The sequence below is a fragment of the Vespa crabro genome, chromosome 14 (genome assembly GCF_910589235.1).
Source record: "Vespa crabro chromosome 14, iyVesCrab1.2, whole genome shotgun sequence".
NCBI lineage: Eukaryota > Metazoa > Arthropoda > Insecta > Hymenoptera > Vespidae > Vespa > Vespa crabro.
This window is the reverse complement of record NC_060968.1, coordinates 3257638-3276218: the sequence shown is the minus strand read 5'-3', so window position 1 is coordinate 3276218 and position 18581 is coordinate 3257638. Positions and strand designations below refer to the sequence as shown.

General features: G+C 28.7%; 5 protein-coding genes and 1 non-coding gene across 12 annotated transcripts; 3 read left to right on the top strand and 3 right to left on the bottom strand.

Annotated features, from left to right (window-relative positions):
- The first annotated feature begins 273 nt into the window (after nt 1-273).
- On the top strand, nt 274-3234 carry LOC124429177 (protein disulfide-isomerase TMX3). Of its 2 annotated transcripts, none has more exons than XM_046974101.1 (11): nt 274-596; nt 945-993; nt 1062-1101; nt 1176-1339; nt 1427-1610; nt 1692-1836; nt 1933-2173; nt 2269-2461; nt 2530-2722; nt 2798-2933; nt 3045-3234. In XM_046974101.1, exons 1-10 carry the CDS (start codon nt 554-556, stop codon nt 2830-2832), a joined length of 1287 nt encoding a protein of 428 aa, XP_046830057.1. In that variant the 5' UTR covers nt 274-553; the 3' UTR covers nt 2833-2933; nt 3045-3234. The 2 variants fall into 2 exon arrangements, with proteins under 2 accessions (XP_046830057.1, XP_046830056.1); XM_046974100.1 differs by having other exon boundaries at nt 275-596; nt 936-993.
- A 612-nt stretch (nt 3235-3846) lies between these two features.
- Nucleotides 3847-5025, bottom strand: LOC124429178 (programmed cell death protein 5). The gene is made up of 4 exons (XM_046974102.1): nt 4794-5025; nt 4413-4521; nt 4140-4303; nt 3847-4046 (listed from the first exon to the last, which is right to left on the bottom strand). Exons 1-4 carry the CDS (start codon nt 4857-4859, stop codon nt 3999-4001), a joined length of 387 nt encoding a protein of 128 aa, XP_046830058.1. The 5' UTR covers nt 4860-5025; the 3' UTR covers nt 3847-3998.
- A 1233-nt stretch (nt 5026-6258) lies between these two features.
- On the bottom strand, nt 6259-13307 carry LOC124429097. Of its 6 annotated transcripts, none has more exons than XM_046973937.1 (10): nt 12778-13300; nt 11973-12235; nt 11609-11797; nt 10805-11519; nt 8854-9124; nt 8504-8754; nt 7993-8378; nt 7600-7892; nt 6884-7512; nt 6259-6814 (listed from the first exon to the last, which is right to left on the bottom strand). In XM_046973937.1, exons 4-10 carry the CDS (start codon nt 10825-10827, stop codon nt 6361-6363), a joined length of 2307 nt encoding a protein of 768 aa, XP_046829893.1. In that variant the 5' UTR covers nt 10828-11519; nt 11609-11797; nt 11973-12235; nt 12778-13300; the 3' UTR covers nt 6259-6360. The 6 variants fall into 6 exon arrangements, with proteins under 6 accessions (XP_046829893.1, XP_046829894.1, XP_046829892.1 ...); XM_046973938.1 differs by having other exon boundaries at nt 11609-11727; XM_046973936.1 differs by having other exon boundaries at nt 10805-11797.
- Trnal-aag lies at nt 10487-10568 on the top strand. The gene has a single exon. It is a non-coding gene; the product is annotated as a tRNA-Leu (tRNA).
- A 350-nt stretch (nt 13308-13657) lies between the features above and the next one.
- LOC124429100 lies at nt 13658-14991 on the top strand. The gene is made up of 3 exons (XM_046973940.1): nt 13658-14144; nt 14359-14716; nt 14851-14991. The coding sequence occupies exons 1-3, from the start codon at nt 13967-13969 to the stop codon at nt 14936-14938; spliced, it is 624 nt and encodes a 207-aa protein (XP_046829896.1). The 5' UTR covers nt 13658-13966; the 3' UTR covers nt 14939-14991.
- LOC124429099 (3-hydroxyisobutyryl-CoA hydrolase, mitochondrial-like) lies at nt 14942-17646 on the bottom strand. The gene is made up of 7 exons (XM_046973939.1): nt 17347-17646; nt 17178-17278; nt 16858-17105; nt 16545-16786; nt 16218-16437; nt 15947-16134; nt 14942-15860 (listed from the first exon to the last, which is right to left on the bottom strand). Exons 1-7 carry the CDS (start codon nt 17408-17410, stop codon nt 15730-15732), a joined length of 1194 nt encoding a protein of 397 aa, XP_046829895.1. The 5' UTR covers nt 17411-17646; the 3' UTR covers nt 14942-15729.
- Nucleotides 17647-18581: the final 935 nt, after the last annotated feature.

Here is an 18581-nt window from a genome sequence, read left to right as displayed (position 1 = left end):
AATCCACATTATTAGTAACGAAGAAATATACTTACCCGACGGTCGGTAATATAGGTATCTTAGTTATCGATTGATAGCATCGCTGTTTGAATGTTCCTTCTTCGTGTAGGTAACGTATCTGTTGTTATTTCTTCTTATATGATCTTTTAATTGTTTTAATGTATTATTATCCTGTGATGAGCGAATTCTCTGTATTCTCGTACCATGTCGGTAGATAGCTCTTCAATATCGCAAATTACAATATCAAGAAAGTTTATAGCTCATGTAGAAACTTGAATTCTCATCTACATGTACACAGGAAGAACTTTTATTACAGTTGTGTGTGATAGGTGCGACAAATCGCGTCGCGTTCTATAAAGTTTAAAAAATGTATCACGCACGTTGGAATTTTGCAAATGTGTGACACGTCAAGCAATAGAAATATGTTTATTTAAATATGATCATCTTAATAATGTGGAAGTAAGCTTAACCGGCCGTATTTTTAAGGTTATAAAAAGTACGCTCCTCTTTCTTCCTCTTTCGATTTCTCAACGATTCGTGTGATATAACAACAATGGTTTCGCTGACAAAAATTACATTCGTCGCAGCTTTTTACGGTATATTGTTGTTAATTTATTCAAATAATTTTATCGTCCATTTTTACTCGAACTTTATTATTTTCAAAACTACATGTCATTCGATTAATATTGCTGTTAGAATAACCTCCAATACAACCGATCGATAATTTACTGCCTGCCTGTACTTCCCTTAACACGATTTAGATTCTTAACTTTAACAGTATTAATAGATATTATCTTCTAATGTATATTCGTTAACTTTTATATATATAAATACTTAATTTGAAATATTTTAATATGTTTAATAATTAATTCAATGTAAAGATATAGAATATTCATTTATATTCATTCATATTTTCTTATTGAAATACAATTTAGCTTTTTCAGCAATTTTTATGCATACTACAGCATCTCGTGTTCTCGAGTTAAGCGATAGGTAAGAATACTTATGTCATTTATAATTCTTTTAAATGTACAGTATCCATATATGAGTATTTTTTGTAGATTTTTGGAAATTAATAAAGAAGGACAATGGCTTGTGATGGTAAATATGAAAAATATATAAATGATATAGATTTTATATACAATTGTATATAAATTATATAAAATTTCTTGTAGATGTATGCACCATGGTGTGCACATTGCAGAAGATTAGAACCAATTTGGTCTCACGTAGCACAGCATCTGCATGCTACATCTATACGTGTTGGACGCGTTGATTGTACACGATTTACAAGTGTCGCACATCAATTTAAAATTAAAGGCTTTCCTACAATATTATTGTATGCATATGAAAAGATTTTATGTAACTTTTTAAAAATAGTTTTAAAAAGATTTGAAAATATAGTATTCATATTATTTGTTAATAGTTTAAAAGGAGATAATGAATTTACATACCACGGAGATAGAACAAGAGATGAGATAGTTAAATTTGCTTTGAGATTAAGCGGTCCTCCTGTACAAGAAATCACTAAGAGCCAAAGCTTTGATACCATTAAGAAAGAACGGGATCTTTACTTTTTATATGTTGGAGAAAGATCAGGACCATTATGGGTAGGAAATGATTATTTTTTAATTTATCTTTGCAATTTATTCTATTTTGTTTTTGAATTGTATTATTATTTATATTTATAGGATTTGTATCACAAGACTGCAGATGTGTTCCAACCACATGCATTTTTTTATCAATCTCATCCAAATGTTGTTAACAGGCATGCTCCTGTGGAAAATACTCCAGCATTATTTGTATATAAAGAAAATTTACATTATAATTTTACTGGTGGGTAACATAATTTTTGAATATATATTTTTTTTCTTTTTCTTTTTTCAAAATGAACAATTATGGATCACTATGTTACGTGATATTTGATTTTAGGTCATAATACGACCGATATAGAGAAGTTAAACGAAACTTTATATAAATGGATCAATGCAGAACGTTTTCCAACGTTTCCGAAAGTAACAAGAGGAAATATTAATCAACTTTTTTTGACTAATAAAAATTTGGTTTTAGCAGTCGTAGAAGAGAATCAATTGGAAGAGGTATCACCTCGTATGATAGAATTTAGAGACATGGTTGAGTCTGTGATTAAGAAAAAACGAGAGAAGTATCACGAGTATGTTATCATTTAATGTAAGAATTGTTATATAATTATTAGTAAATTGTCTACTCAAATTATTCTAATATTTCCTTTGTGTATATATTATACAGCCATTTCCAATTTGGTTGGATAGCTAGTCCTGATCTAGTCAACAGTATAGCAATGATGATTTTACCATTGCCAAGCCTAATCGTAATTAATACAACTACGAATCATCACCATATTCCAGAGGATGAAACAGAAAAGTTGACGCCTCATGTGATAGAATTGTTCCTAGAGCAAATTCGTAATGAAAGTGCTCCGGTATTACGAATAAAATTTATCATTTTCTTTTGTTTTATATAATACCAACTTATGCGAAAAATTTTCAGCGATACGGCGGAAATAGTTTATTAGTACGCATCTATAGATCGTGGTTTGAATTAAAAACAACACTTGCAGCGATGTGGATGGGCAATCCTATTTTAACTATGGTATTATTTGGATTACCTGCTGGTTTTCTTTCATTAATTTGTTACGGTATTTGTTGTCCGGATATTTTAGATGCAGACGATGAAGAGGAAGGTAAATGAGTTTTAAAACAAATTTATATATTTCTTTTATAATATTACGCTTAATTTAATTAATATTATATCGTAGATCATTCAGGAGGAAGTCATATGAAAAAAGATTAAAAATTATCAGAAATATGTGTCCTATAAATAAAGTAATAAAATCATTATTATATAATGTAAATATACATATAGAGTTTTGCTAAGTCTTTGGAATCAACTAGGTAATAATAATAATAATCAAATATATTTTGTAATAAACTTGAGAATTAATTCTTTATAGTAGTATTTTTTTTTTTTATATATTACTAAATTTTTAATTTATATGAATCTAGGTATTATCCCAATTACTTTGGTTGACAGAAATCAAGAAGGCAGAAGATATTTTACAGTATTTTAGTATTTTATTGTGGCTTCGTCTTCAACTATGTATGATGATAATTGAAACGTACTTATATTATTACAATATCATCCTGGCCAAATAGAACATACGTAAGACAATACAAAAAGTAAGTCTAAGTTTCATCTAAGTCTTTTGAAAGTGATTTGTGTGATCCATATCTTTAAATTATTTATTGAAAATATTCGTGTGAGGTATAAGAATTACACTTTATATATACATACATACATACATATATATATATATATATATATATATACATACATATACATATATATATATATGTATATATATGTGTATATATATATATGTATGTATGTATGTATCTGCATTTAAAATCAAAGATAGACTTTTATATATGTCAAATTTTCGGCATACATTTAAGGTACTATTAAAATAATCGTGTAACAGTTTTATAAAATTAATTTAAATTATAAAGAAAAAATTTTTTTAGAAATGAAGTACAAATTATACGTTACATGTATTTTAGGTGTATATTATACTTACCTACATCGAATAAAGTTAACTATAATTTCATGTATATTTTGATGGCTTTACTAAAGTTATAGAGATAAATCAAAATTGTATGGTCTTATTGAAATTACAAAACTAAAAAAAGAATAATACATTAATAATATCATATACTCTTCATATAAATAGCTTGAGTAGATGTATATGTTATATATACATATACATATATATGTATATATGTATGTATGTATGTATATGTGTATATATATGATGAATGATTCATTTTATTTATTTTTATACATAGCATAAAAAATAAAAATGTGGAGTTAATTAAGTATAAATATGCAATCTGAAACGTCATTTATCTAATAGTTAAAGAAAATCATTAAGATAACACAAATATTATCACCTATGAAGGCTATAAATCATCATCATCCGAATCTAAAGCTGCTCTTCGTCTGTCAAACTGGAAGAGAGATTTATATTATTAATTTATTATTATTATTATTAATAATTGTTTAAAATCTTTTTAAAATATATATTAAAAGGTAGTACATACTTTAACTACTGTTCTTCTTTGCGTTTGCTGATTTATACTTTCTAATAGACTGATCAGTTCTTTTTCTCCTAATTTGTTAGGTAATTGTCCACGTTGTGCCATGTTTAAAATCATTTCCTCTACCATTTTTCCTTTCTCCGGTTTTCCAAGGCAAAGTGTGTTCACTAATTTATAAAAAAAAAAAAAGGTATGTTATCATAAATTTATTTTTCTTTCTTCTTTCTCTTCTTTTCTTTTTGTTAAAGTAAACTATTCAGAATATAAAATTCTCACGTCTTGCTCTAGCTGCCTGATCCAGTACTTGCGTAAGAAGGGAATTACGCATATCTTCCATTTGCAGTCTCTTTTCTTCCATTGCTTGTTTATTATCGACATTTCCACCCTTAAAGATAAGTACATATAATTATTTATATTAATCTATTTTATATCTATATTTTGTATGTATATTTTCTATGTTTAGTATAGTTTTTATATAGGTTAATGTCATTGAAAGTTAACCTTCAAAAGTCAAATATTCAATTAGAATTTTACTTAAAATTTTCTTTTAATAAATTAGAAAGTATTCAATTACATTACTTTTTGGAATTAGTTATTAATTTTAAAATTGTATTTTGAGATATAAGGTCTAATAATATATACTTTGTAGAAAATTACCTTATATTGAGATTGTAATTGAGCTAATCGTTGTTGGCGTATTGCTTCTAATTCTGGGTCCGACATTTTTCTTATTTTTTCTTTCTTTTTTTTTTTTTTTTTTTTTATATCTTTTAAATCTTTATAGAATTATATAAATTTAATGTACGAAATATAAAATAACCCACAATATTTAACTATATGTTGAACCGACAGCTAAGATTGTCTTACGAACAATCACGAATGTTACCGAATATAGTCAAATCGATTAAATATAGAGCATACTTCACATCACTAGATTAAAACATATATATATATATATATATGTGTCTTTATTTAATCGATTGTTAAAAATCGATTAAATCGATTAATATCGTTTTATGTTAAAAATTCAAAAACATCAAAATAAATTAAGTCTCAATTCTTTTTATTGGAAATTTAAACGGTTTCGACAAAATTTGACAAATTCTTTTTAATCGTTTCGTCAAATATCAAGTAAATAAATGATAATTAATAATTTCTAATAAACTTTCATGAACGTGAAATTAATATTATTTTTTATTTTCATAAATAATAAATGATAACAATACATTCGCCATTAGCGTCAACAATTGATATAATCTTATTTTATACACTTTTATATAGTTTGATATTATTATTACTACTTAGCTAAACAAAAGCATCTGTATATATATATATATAATAATAATAAAATTGGCATGTATACTTTATATATGTATATATAGACGCGCGTTATTGTGCATCGATAGATCAAATGTAAACGTTTCGAAGATAAATGGTTATTATATAAAAAAGGATCGAGTATAGAAAAATTGATAAACGGTCCGCGCGTTTTCGAAGCGCATTTCTTTTTCTTTTTTCTTCTTTTTTTTTTCTTTTTTTTTTTTTTATATATGTATATTTGTATGCATATAATATCCTTTGTCTGTTTTGGCGTTTAAGTAAAAAAATATATGGCATGTGGTATGTATATAAAAAATGGTGAGAATCATATAAAAAGGTACTTTTTATGGAAATTACTTAGAGTGATCTAAAGATGCACGGCGTCGTATCATCGTTCATTCTACATCGCATAATTATATTCCTGAGTTACAAGACAGGTTTTGTATATTGGCAGGACTTTCGCAGTGCGTCGCAGTATGGCGTAAAGAGGACGTGTCTCGCTCATTTAACACATACGAAAATCGTATAGTATATGTACTATTTCTTCTTTTTCTCTCTCTATTAATTTATCTAATTATATATATATATATATATTTTTTTTTTGCAGTACGTATCTTGTGCGTTTTAATATCATGCTCGTGATATAATTATATCATTTTATAGACCTGATATTCAGCCTTTCACGTATACATGAACATAGAATATTATGTAATAAATAAATCATGTCTTATTAATAGGCAGTACATGTAGCTAAAGTATTATTTCTAGGATCATATTTTCTATTGATAGCATATTGTATAACTTTGTCTAAGAATTCTTTTTTTTTTTCTTTTTTTCTTTTTTTTTTTATACTCTTTAAAGAGTTATCTATCAATTTATGATTACTTCAATGATCCATAATGAATTAGATCGTATTAGTACTATCGTACCAAGGTGGCATCCAATTTGTTGGTGTTCTTGGTCTTCCTCTGGTCATTGATAAATTATTTCCTACGTTATAATTTTTTTCCAATCTTTTTCTACGCGTTTCCCTTTTATTACAACACTTATTGACATTATCCAAAATGACGAAGGATTGCTCATTGTCCAATTGTTCTTTGGTCTCGTTTCTACCGAAACTAGGAGAATACGATCTATGAATATTGTTTCTATTCAAACGATCAGGCAATGGATCATGTGATCTTTCGGAAGACTCGATTGGCGTTGAACGTTTACGTTGACCAAAACCACGTGGCTCATCATCGACGTTGCAAACGTGAAGACGATAAGTTGGACTAGGTGACCGATTTCTTAATATAGTACGATCATCAATAGGATCTGATTGTATTGGTTCTTGATTCTGCGATGTTCTATAATGTCTTAACATATTTCAATATTAAGAATTATTTTGAAGTAATGTTGATAATAAAATTATTTAAATATTTTACCTTCTGTTACTTGGTGGAGGTTTACCAATGATACTATCCTCATGAATTCGAGTGTTCAATACTTGAAAAGCATCCTGATCTTCAGCAGCATTTACACAACCAAATCTCTCGCTGTTATTATTGTTTATCCAATAATTATCTTTCTTTCTTGTAGCACTGAGACTTCTTTCACAATTTCTTTGTTTTTTAAGATCACAGGAAGATCGATAATAATCACGTTGATTACAATAGGCATTTCTATATTCTGGTTGTAGATCGAGACTACCTTCCAATCGTAAATTAGCTGGCATCCTCAGAGGTTTGACACGAGGAATGTGACCATAAGGAACATATTGTGATTTTACTTCGCTGGTTGGCTCGTCGTAATCGTATCGTTTGGTCTCATAAAAATTATATTTGTTGCAGGTAGAACGATCAGAGCAAACTGCAGTGGTTCTTAATGCCAACGGTGGTTTACGATAAACGAAGGAATCTTTAGAATAATCAAGATACTTCGATTTATATTCTGGGTCTTGATCAATTTTTGTTGAAAATTTCAAACGAGTTGGCGAAGAGAGTACTTTGGAACCATCAGCTCGACCAATCTCATCTTCGGGTTTTGCGAATGTTGGTCGTTCTCTTGGAAAGTCCTATTAAGAATAATAATTATATATTTATTGAAAGATTATTTACAAGGTAAAAAGAGTATAACTATAAAATCAATAAAATTTCGATACTTTGTAGGCATCTTTGTATTCTGGAATTTCTAAGGGTGGACTCTTCAATTCTTCTAATTTCGACACTAACATTTGCATCTCTTTGTCCTTCTTTGCTTCTTCCTCTTTCTCTTCTCTTTTTTTTTTCTTTTCTTCTTCTACCCTTTCTTCTTCTTCGATATCTCTTGCTAATTCTGCCATCAGTTGAGCCTCTCTAACACGAGGATTGATATAATTGTTCTTGTTTTCCGTAATCTCGAAGAACTTATTACCAGTTTTCAAATGGGTTTCAGGTTTCCTTACTGGTTGTCTTTCTACAATGAATGATCTAAGACGTAAAAACAATAGAAACAGTTGTGGTTAGTATTAACGAAACGTTTAACGTTTATCAAGTCTCTCGATATCCTTTCTCACCAGTGACTGCGTGCTCCTTGAAAACGTCAGAATATTCTGCCACGAAAGCTGATGCACCCTCGAGTTTTAAACTCGTACCTTGCCTAAGTAATTCTGGCCTTCTCGCCCCAACAAAAGGGACGTACTTCTCATGATTTTCTGTGGTAGTCTCGAGTTCACCCTCGAGTTTAAGTTGTGTTGGTACACGCATAAGTTCCGGCCTGCTGACGTTTAACCATTGAATGAACTTCTCACACTTCTCGGTCATTGTTTCCATTTCACCCTCCATTTTCAAGGACGTTGGCCTACGGGCTAATTCCGCCTTATGTTGGCCTTGATGAGGCACGTAAGCTGAATACATTTCTGTGTCCGTGTATAGATTACCTTCTCGCTTTAAACTGGTACCTCTATTTTAAACAGGGAAAATATTTTTTTTATATAGTTCAATCAAATTTATACATTATTTATTGTTTCTAGGATCCATTGGATCGACGCTTTCGTTATCAATAAATTTAATCATTTAATTACGTACCTTCTAATGATCGGTGGTCGACCTATCACGTTCGTATGAGCGATAAATTTTGATTGTTCCGTTTGAGTTTCCATCGTTCCGTCTCCTTCAGCAAGAACAAAAGACGAATTTTGTTCCGTTCTTCTCGATGGAAGCTCTAGTTGTTCATATTTTTGAAAATCTTGACTGTAGTATTGTTTTACATCATTGTCGGCATCATCTAATCGGAGAAAACTCGATGGTCGTTTGCTCTTCACTGGCCAAATATTCTCCTCGGAAAAGAAAGAAATAATGAATTGTCAATAATATTTTAACGATTTTATTTCGATCTTCATTTTAAATCATTAAAAATATATTCTCTGATAGTTTACCTTAAGAAGTTCTTCACTTTTTGCACGAAAAGCGCGACGATATTCGGTTAAAAAATCCTTCTCAAGTACGTCGAACTCGGCACAAGTACTAACATTATCTTTTGGATGACCTTCCACGCGTCTTCTTCTATAACGAGCAAGCTCGTCGACCGTCAATCCATCCGCGAATGGCCATCGTTCCTTCAATTTATTTTTTCGTCCTTTATTCTTCTTATCCTGGGCTAGCTCAGAATCCGATGATGACTTGTTGACTCCATAGTTTGATCTTTGTCTTAAGTGAAAAATACAAATTCCTTAGATTATTTAAAATATTTATTTATTATATATATATTTTTTCTTTTTTGTTTTTGAAATTATAGGAATAGACGATGCATAATTAAAAAAAAAAATCAACTATCTCATCATTGATAATAAAGAAAATTTCTCGAGTAGTTCTTGTTCGAGACACGATCCCAATGGATGCTCAAAGGCAACTGAAATCTTTAAACGGTAGTGAAGCTGATACCGACTAGGAACGAAGAAAGAGACAGATAGAGAGAAAAAGAGAGAGAGAGAGAGAGAGAGAGAGAGAGTGAGAGAGAGTGAGTGAGAATGAGTGAGAGTGAGTGAGAGAAAGAGTGGAACACCCTAGAGAAACAGAGTGGGTGGTAGAGGGGTTGAAGGAGGCGAACGGAGAACAGGAAGAAGGGTGGTACGAAGGTACCCTACATGCCGTTACAACAAAACGGCCAGACGCGACGCATCGATCTACCAAATAAGAAGAATAGTTTGAAAAATAAATTCTATTCTCCTCCTTAATGACTCGTCAGCATGAAAGCAAATTACTTTGATGATCATATATATATATATAAGTACATCATTATACATGTATCTATGCATATATTCCCGTATGTTATACATGCATACATTTGTACGTAAATTGTACATAGATACATATAGACATATATATGAATAGAAATATGTAACGTTATCATTTTGTCATGTATCGGAAACATTTTCCATGGATAACAATAACAATTGCGCGATAGATTATAACTTTCCGTGTAAACAATCAGCAATATTATACCTTTCCCCGTCGCCTCTCTCTCTCTCTTTCTCTCTCTCTTTTATTACCAAGTGTAAATGATAATGTTATACAAATTGTAAAGATAAAAGCACACAGTTATTTTCTTCATTTTATCAAAACGAATTCGTAAATGCAATTTACAAAATAGAGTCGACGTTACGTAATCCAGGTTATTGCTCCTTTAATTGGAAGGAATACTAAGAATCATGCCACGATCCTCAACGTGACCCACAAAATGGATAATTGATTGCGATTCGATAACGTCGCTTTCGTGATAGACACGCGATTAAACTCTCTCCCTCTCTTTCTCTCTCTCTCTCTCTCTCTCTCTCTCTCTCTCTCTCTCTATCTCTTCCTCTTTTTTTTATTTACTCAAGATCGTTTCGATTTCGAACAATTTATGAATTATCAAAAGTGTTTTGGAATCTTTCCAAGCTACCATTTTGATTTTGTATTATTCCGCCATTTATCGTTATCGAGCTTCATTCGATATTATCGAATATCGATAAGATCGATATAATATCGATAGAAATTGGTTATAGGCTATGAAAGAGTACAAAGGTATCAGGTAGCGTGGCCGAGCGGTCTAAGGCGCTGGTTTAAGGCACCAGTCTTTTCGGAGGCGTGGGTTCGAATCCCACCGCTGCCAATTTTTTTTCTCTTTTCGTATTTCCTTTTTTCTTTTTTTTTTTTTTTTTTTTTTGTTTTTTTTTTCTAGGAGAAAAATATCTAATGAACAATTATATCTAATGTTGTCGTTAAGGCATATTTCGTTTACAATAACATTCCACGAAGTCGAAAACTTTGCTATTATTTATCCGTTTCATTTTTGTAAGTATTCCGTCGAAATTTCAATTTAGAATAATAAATATATGTAATACATACTTATGCTTTGTCATATTTGTCATTTAAATTCCTCGAGCGATTTCAGACGAATTTTGTTAAAGAAACTTTTTCGAAACAATCGATAACAATCAAGGAAAATTTTCCGGTTAGGTTTCATTTGCCACATATCTTGTTTTTTCTAAGAGACAATGTACACTGATATTTGCATAGCCATATGAAGGCACTACGTAATAATGCATATATAAATAGTATATGTAGTTCTTCAGACCGGCGCACTAGAACTTGTATAAATATGTATGTGACTATAAGTCCATACACGTAACTTTTAAATATTTTCTTTGATAATTGAAACATTAGAAAATTATAAACAATACGTACAAAAATAATAATAGTACAATAAATTCATTGAAAAATAATTATATAACTATAACAAAAACTTTTTTTTTTTTTTATCACGAAGTGATGAGATTGAATGGTTTATCGTTGCTTCTTTTCTTCGTTTGCATTATGTAAATTTAGAAAATGTTTCAGCAAATTATTCCAATGTATTTTCTTCAAAAGTAGATACAAACATATATGTATTCGGTGGACAGGGTCAGGTACGATTGTAATCGCAGAGAGGGGTCAGATACGATTGTAATCGCAAAGATCTCGTGCGTTCTTAGTGATTCTTTCGTGCCTGAGATAATCACAACGACGACAACGAGAACGACAACGACCAAGACGAGAAACGAGCACCAGGAATCACGACGACCTAGTAACCCAAATTTTTCTTAACCGTTCGTCCATGAAGGATTTGCATGCGCTGCCAAACAAATGTCCAAAAGGTATATGCTTACGCACCCGTAAAACCGTTCTAACCAATGGTCAATAATTTTCCAAAGGACGTGCGATTCAATCTGGACGCGTTTCGTTGACGATACTCGCACGCAATCACTTCAAAGGGGGAAAGGCTAAAAAGGCTACGAGAAAACGAGATCCTTATATACCTTTACTTGGCTCACCTTTTTTCCTGATTATTTATTGCATACTCTAGAAAAAGTTAAGTTAGCCCTTTGGATAAAAAAATGTTTAGATTTATTAGAGCTACCTGATAACGTTCAACTATTTTTATCAAATAACACAAATTATTCGACGTTTTAAAGAAAGAGAGAAAAAAGAAAAAGAAAGTAATTAATATTACATTTCAAATAAAAAAATTTCTTACATTTCAACTATGTTTCTGATTCTTTTAAGTTCTCATGCTTTGATTTATTCTATTGCCTTCGCATATCGATTAGGTCAAATCGATCATATCAATATATGCAAGTAGTTCTATCAAAAGAAGTGCTCCACCCTTGCCTGTGCACATTGATTAGATAAGTTATACTCTTAGAATCCTTTAGGCGAAAGCAGGAAATTAAATACGGACTTAAATTTCCAATCTATTCATTGCCTAGCCCTTTCGTTCATCCGGCTGGTTTATCTAACCTACAAATTCGTTGATATAATTACGAGCTCTTCTCACATATTCTACGCTTTAAAAAATCATGATAATGATATATTAAAATGTCTTATAAATGACTTTCTTTCGTTCTTTGTAATATACATTTAGGTCAATTTACATTTAGGAAATTTCTTTTATCTTTTAAACAGAAAATATTCTTCCTAGTTCTTTCTTTCTGTCTTCTTATCATTCGACGTTTTCTATATAGATGCATGGTTAAGTGTATTGAAATTAAAGTATTATGCGTGGCACGTGAATTAGAGATATGGCGCCAATTTTAAATTTGGCGCTAAAACAAATCGGTAACAAATGACGTTCGAGTAGCCATTTGCAATTTTTAAAATTGTATTTTCTTCTTAGATTATGTATTTTTTTCGAACAGAGATGTTCGATCGTTATAAAAACAAGTGATAAGACGAATGATTTCATTAATAAAAGAGTAATGAGAAATAATTATTTATCAAATTGAATATACGTCGTGTGAGGTTAACAAATTAGGTCGATTTTCGATGATGAAAATAATTACCTTTTGCTAGAACGTTCTCTCCTTCCTTCGCCCATTGCATCGTCCTGTTCGATAGACTATTAGAAAATCGATCGATTAAGATTCGAGCAATTAGAATAATTAATTAAAAAAAGAATGAAAGAAATTTCGACGATTCAAAGGAATAACCAGCCGTGTTGGATACTCTCACTAGCGTGACTGGCTTTTTGGTCAAGATGCTAATGAGAAGGTGACGACGACACACCTGCGCAGCTGCAAAAAGAACAGATTATGTTCTTGAGCAAGCGCTGTATTTGTTCTTGAAAATAAAAAAATAATATCAGTACAAATCTTTTTATTAGGAGTCTCCAAAATTACACGATCTTAGCAATTTTTAGAAATCGTTATTGCTTTAAAATTATGAACATTACTAACAAAGTTTTTTTCCGATCTAAATGCATATCTGATGAATGTTGTTTAATTTTGTTTTTTTGTTTTCTTTTTCTTTTTTCTTTTTTTTTTTTAAGAAGAAGAAAAAAAATATGATCCGTTCGTCGTTAGAAGCTTGTTTTCAGTATTTCCATTAATATATTAATTTTTTCAATGTTAATTGTTATATTAATTGAGTATTATCGAACGTCTATGACTACTAATTGTGTTTTATTCTCTTTCTACCAGTATAGGATAGAAAATCAGGGACGTAAACGTTTAACTGGTCCGTACGTGATGAAATACTTCGTATAATCTTATTCTTGCATTGGAAAATTCTTTCAATAATTGCATTTAATAATTCACAAGTTTTCGGTCTAAAAAATATATTAAAATGTAAAAAAAGAATATCCTGTATATTCTCTTCTTTTTACTTGAAAAATATTACATGAAATCCTAAAAATTTAGGTTAGGTAAAATGTTCACTTATTACTTAATTTAATTAGATAGCTTGAATTTCTCTTGTAGCGAAAAAGAATAATATTTATTTTTAGATTAAATTAATGATTAGAAAAATATTTTAGGCTCATTTTAATGATACAGCCCTATCGTATACGATACCTTTGAGCATGCGCAACACGTTAAAGTGACGTAATCGTTGTCACCTATTTTTAACGTTTACAGTTTTTATCCTTGAGTGCGGTTCTTTATTCGATAAATATAATTTTTGTAAATTTTTGTATTTTTTCTTTCTTAATAATAGAATATATTATCAAATAGTATAGATTACAAAATTGTATACATGTTTGAGAAAACTAGTTTCAGGAAAAATGGTGTTAATCAATTCGAAAAAGCTATCAACAATAAGGAGTCAAAAAGAATGGGGTTAAAAGGAACATTGACAAAAGAATGGATTATTATTTTTTTAGTATTTTTATTTTTATTGTTGATAGTCCTTGAGAAAATATATTTTAATTACGGTAAGTTGAACAAGATTATCTGGTAAAGATTAACAAGTACTTGAATTTATTTTCTTTTCCTATCAGTGGATTATCTTCACACTTTATATGTTCCTATTTTTTTTTTAATAATAAATAAATAAATAAATATATATATATATATATATATATATAAATAGTATCTGATTTATATTTTGATTCTTGGTTAGATTCAATTATTTTCTTTTTGTTATAGGAATGTCTGTAGCAAACATTCAAAGTATATTTAACAAACAAAGTGATTTGCTACATATAGATATATTGTCACATCTATATGATTTACCTAATTTATCAAGTATCTCCGATATGTCTGAGTCTGTCGCCAAACAATTAACAATGACTGGTACACAATTTATAAATACTACTAATCATTATGAAAAAGCTATTGCTGACGTAGTGATAACAGTGTCTACAAAATATTGGTGGGTAATAAGAGCAATACTAAGTGGAATGATAACGACTAGTCTCAGTTGGTTAATTATTTATATGGATAGTCGTATCCCTGGAATTGATCCACCATTTCCTCTTAACCTTTTAAGAAAAGGAGAATACAGGTAAATTATAACAATTTTTAATAAATTAATTGAAAGTTATATTGCATATTTTTTATAGAGTTATTGATAAGTATAACAACTTTGTTGGATATATGTACTTATTAAAGGATATTTATAAGATAGTTTTATTTCAGGATACAAATGATATCGCAGATAAATCTTAATTATCTTATTGGTGCATTAATTGGATTATTAGTTTCTATTTTCATGTGTTTCGGGTGATGCTTATTTTGCTTCTTAGGAAAGAGCAAATAAGGTTTGTGTCTATATAGACACTCTATGAAATACTTAAATAACAAAGTAATTATTTATAAAAATTCAGTATACATGCAGAGTGTTCCTAAAGTTGCGTATTGGTACTAATAGTAGATTATTAAATATCATTGTATCAGGAATCATTTTGTACTGATATTGATATTTAGATATAAACTATTTATTATTTATTGTTATCATTAATGAGAAAAGTTAAAAATTAGTTCATAACTGATTTTGAAGGATTATAGTATTACAATTCTAATACATACAACTTAAAAAAGTTTTTTATATTGCAATACGTATATATATATATTTGATACTTATTTATTATTAAATATTATTAAAATAAGTAATATAATATTATAATAATAAGATAATTTTCATTATAAATCGATTGAAAGTTTCTAAAAACAATGTATATAAGAAACTTAATGTATAAGTAAAACATAAATGGTACAAATAGAGAAACATGACATTATATTTAAATTGCAAGAAAGTATTTTGTTATATATAAATATTATTTAAAATTGACTGATTGTAAGAGAACTTTATTATTAAAACATTAAGATTAAATAATTACATAATTAAAAAATCTTTATAGATGAATTATAGGAAATTTCTTTTTTTTTTTCTAGATTAAAACATATGTAAATTATTAAAAGTTGTTAAAAAAATTATTAAGAAAATTTAAATGACCAATACTATATCCTAACTTCTAATAGTTTAGTTTTCTTTCTCCTCTCATTTCTTCGTTTTTATTATAATTTTAATTCTTTTTCCGGTGGTAGATTACTTAAATAATGCTTTATCTTATCCATTGGTACATCCTCTAAACGTGCAGGATTCCATCGTGGTTTTCTATCTTTTTCATAAAGAGTAGTATTAATACCTACAAAAATAGAATGTTAGGAATGTTAGTGAATAGAATCTTACATATAATAATTGTAATAATTTATTAGAAATGTAAATATATACCTTCAAAAATATCGGAATTTTGTGAAAGTAAACGATGACCCATTCTACAATCCATTCTCGAACAATCAGCAAGATCTAAATCTTTTCCCTTTTGAATAATAAGAAGAGCCGACTTCAAAGAAGTTGGTGATGCTGCTTTTATCATTTCTATAATTTTCCTCGACCATTTCGTATTGTCTTTTTCCAATCTTTATCAAATGAACATGAGAATAGCAACGTAATAAAACTGGCAATACATTTTATAGAGAAAAAAATAAGATAAATTGTGTACCTCTCTAAGATTTCTTCGACAGTAGGGGCAGAGAAACAATTTTCAATTATGTCTATATACTGATTAAGGCTAAAATTATTTTTTGATGTATTAACATGATATTTATTAATAATTTCTTCTATATTGGAATTATCAGATTTAAGCAATTCATTTTTCAAATCTTCTAGTTTTTCCGAGGGAACGAAATGACTGGCAATACCAGAATGAACAATGTCAGTACCTAACAGAAAATTTTTTACATATTAAGGTTTGATAAAATTAATATTTCGTAGAATATGTGTGTGCGTATGTATGTATATATATATATATATATATATATATATATACCTTTTAATCTGTATCCAGTAACGCCTAAAAGATATCCTATATGATTTTGTAATCTAGGAAAAGTATAGCATGATGAGGAATCGGGGAAATAACCGATTGAAACTTCAGGCATAGCATAGAGAGATTTTTCTGTGACGATTCTATATTTAGCTTGTAGAGATATCGCAGATCCCATTCCCATTGTTAGATTATTCATCAGAGCTATAAATGGTACTTTTAATGTACTAATATAATAACTCATTCTGTCAAAAAAATGTTTTCTTATATATTTTCTTTACGATTAGGTATGGTATTGGTGTATTATAAAACTTACGAGTAATATACTTGAAATGTTTGTATTTTATGCCAATCATAATCTTCATTTTTCAAATATTGATAAGATAGAGGCATTCCAAGATATCCTCCTGAACAAAATGCCTTATCACCAGATCCTTCTATCATTATTAATTTTTTATTATGGTTCCACTTTTGAAGCGTTTCAGTTATTATTTTACATATTCCTGGTGTAAGAGTATTTAAAGTTTTTGGTCGATTTATAGTGAACAAGCCATTATCTTGATACTATTGTAATAAGTAAATAATTAATATTTTTCTTTATCCTGTTGTTAAAAATGAAAAGGAAAATGAGCTTACATCCTTAATTATAATGTCATTATCACATCCTCCCCAAAATGAATTATCCCATATTTCTTTAGATTGTGCAATCAATTGATTCATGTCCATTTTACTTAGGTCTGAAGAAAAATGAATATTTCAGATTAGAAATGAAATAATTTAATATGCGTTATTTACATGTAATTACCTAGACATGCTTTATGAATCATTCTACGAATGTCAAATCTGTGCAATGATTTCATTTTTAGCATGGTCTTTAACTTTATTTGAAAAATAGACACAGATACACAAACACAAAATATAAAAAAATATATGCGATTTAGCGTACGTCTATTTTGTTTAAACAAATATTTCACTATAAAGATATTAGTATAAAAAGAACTATGGAAATAACACGAAGTATGTAAAACTCAAAATTCGTTTTAGAATCCTCTTATATATATTCGCTGTCTCCACTTTAACGAATGCGTTCCGTATCCTCGCTATCCTCAAATTTATACTTTTTTGTTTATCAGTTTTTGACGATATTCATTACGTATTCATCAATTTTTACATTTATTATAAGCAAAAATATGAATCATTTTTAAGAAGATATTTTTTATTTCGATATTATAGGAATATAATAATATTATTTATAAATCATTCAACCACTATCTTTAAATTATTTTTTTTTTCTGAATCGTAAAAAAAAAACATCTATCTTCTTATTTATAGCTATATTAAATTTCAATTTATCATATTTCATAATACTATATATTTTGGAATTCATTGACAGTAGCGATTTATCACCCATATTCTTTTATTTTTTGGATACGAAATGCTTAATTTATTCATTAAAAAAAGAAAAAGAAAAAGAAAAAAAAAGGAAAGAAAAGAAGCTTGTCATAATTCATAAATATCAGAATCAAGTTTGTAATCATAACAAGACTAATTAGGTTGTTCACCTTTCAATTTACATCCTACGCATGGGCCAAATTGCGTCTCTTTATTACCTATTTTGTGGCTCTTAGTTCAATGAACATTTTCTTACATAATTTATATAAGATTGTTTTATAAATTGCTCTCTGAATGTTTATTTTATTTTAACAAAATATAAGGAAACATTTTTTGTTTTAAAAAGATATTAAGAATTTTTATTGTTCTTTTTCTCTCTTTGGTTTTCCTTGAAAAAAAGAACTTTAAACCTGATACCTCGCGATAATAAATTTCACTATCTAACGTGAATATATTTTTGAATACAATACATAAAAATGTCTCAACTGTGATGAGTTATATATTTATTTAAACATGAATTCAATAATATAACTTAATAATATAATGTTAAATATAAATTAAATAATAATTAAATATAAATTCAATAATATAGCATAAATTTTTATCAAATAATATATTTTTACAATATAACGTATTAATACAATATAT

Bases quoted from the DNA above. Each gene is read 5' to 3' on its own strand.
- LOC124429177 (XM_046974100.1), top strand. From the start codon at position 554: ATGGTTTCGCTGACAAAAATTACATTCGTCGCAGCTTTTTACG. The intron at 1,611-1,691 runs GTAGGAAATGAT...TTATATTTATAG, and splicing joins AAAGATCAGGACCATTATGG to GATTTGTATCACAAGACTGC. The intron at 2,723-2,797 runs GTAAATGAGTTT...ATTATATCGTAG, and splicing joins TGCAGACGATGAAGAGGAAG to ATCATTCAGGAGGAAGTCAT.
- LOC124429178 (XM_046974102.1), bottom strand. From the start codon at position 4,859: ATGTCGGACCCAGAATTAGAAGCAATACGCCAACAACGATTAGCTCAA. The intron at 4,522-4,793 runs GTAATTTTCTAC...CTTATCTTTAAG, and splicing joins AATTACAATCTCAATATAAG to GGTGGAAATGTCGATAATAA. The intron at 4,047-4,139 runs GTATGTACTACC...TCTCTCTTCCAG, and splicing joins AAAGAAGAACAGTAGTTAAA to TTTGACAGACGAAGAGCAGC.
- LOC124429097 (XM_046973933.1), bottom strand. From the start codon at position 12,812: ATGGGCGAAGGAAGGAGAGAACGTTCTAGCAAAAG. The intron at 9,125-12,777 runs GTAATTATTTTC...TTTTCACTTAAG, and splicing joins AGAGAACGTTCTAGCAAAAG to ACAAAGATCAAACTATGGAG. The intron at 6,815-6,883 runs GTAAAATATTTA...AAATATGTTAAG, and splicing joins CCTCCACCAAGTAACAGAAG to ACATTATAGAACATCGCAGA.
- LOC124429100 (XM_046973940.1), top strand. From the start codon at position 13,967: ATGTTTGAGAAAACTAGTTTCAGGAAAAATGGTGTTAATCAATTCGAA. The intron at 14,145-14,358 runs GTAAGTTGAACA...TTTTTGTTATAG, and splicing joins GAAAATATATTTTAATTACG to GAATGTCTGTAGCAAACATT. The intron at 14,717-14,850 runs GTAAATTATAAC...GTTTTATTTCAG, and splicing joins TTAAGAAAAGGAGAATACAG to GATACAAATGATATCGCAGA.
- LOC124429099 (XM_046973939.1), bottom strand. From the start codon at position 17,410: ATGCTAAAAATGAAATCATTGCACAGATTTGACATTCGTAGAATGATT. The intron at 16,135-16,217 runs GTACACAATTTA...CATTTGATAAAG, and splicing joins GTCGAAGAAATCTTAGAGAG to ATTGGAAAAAGACAATACGA. The intron at 15,861-15,946 runs GTATATATTTAC...CTATTTTTGTAG, and splicing joins AAATTCCGATATTTTTGAAG to GTATTAATACTACTCTTTAT.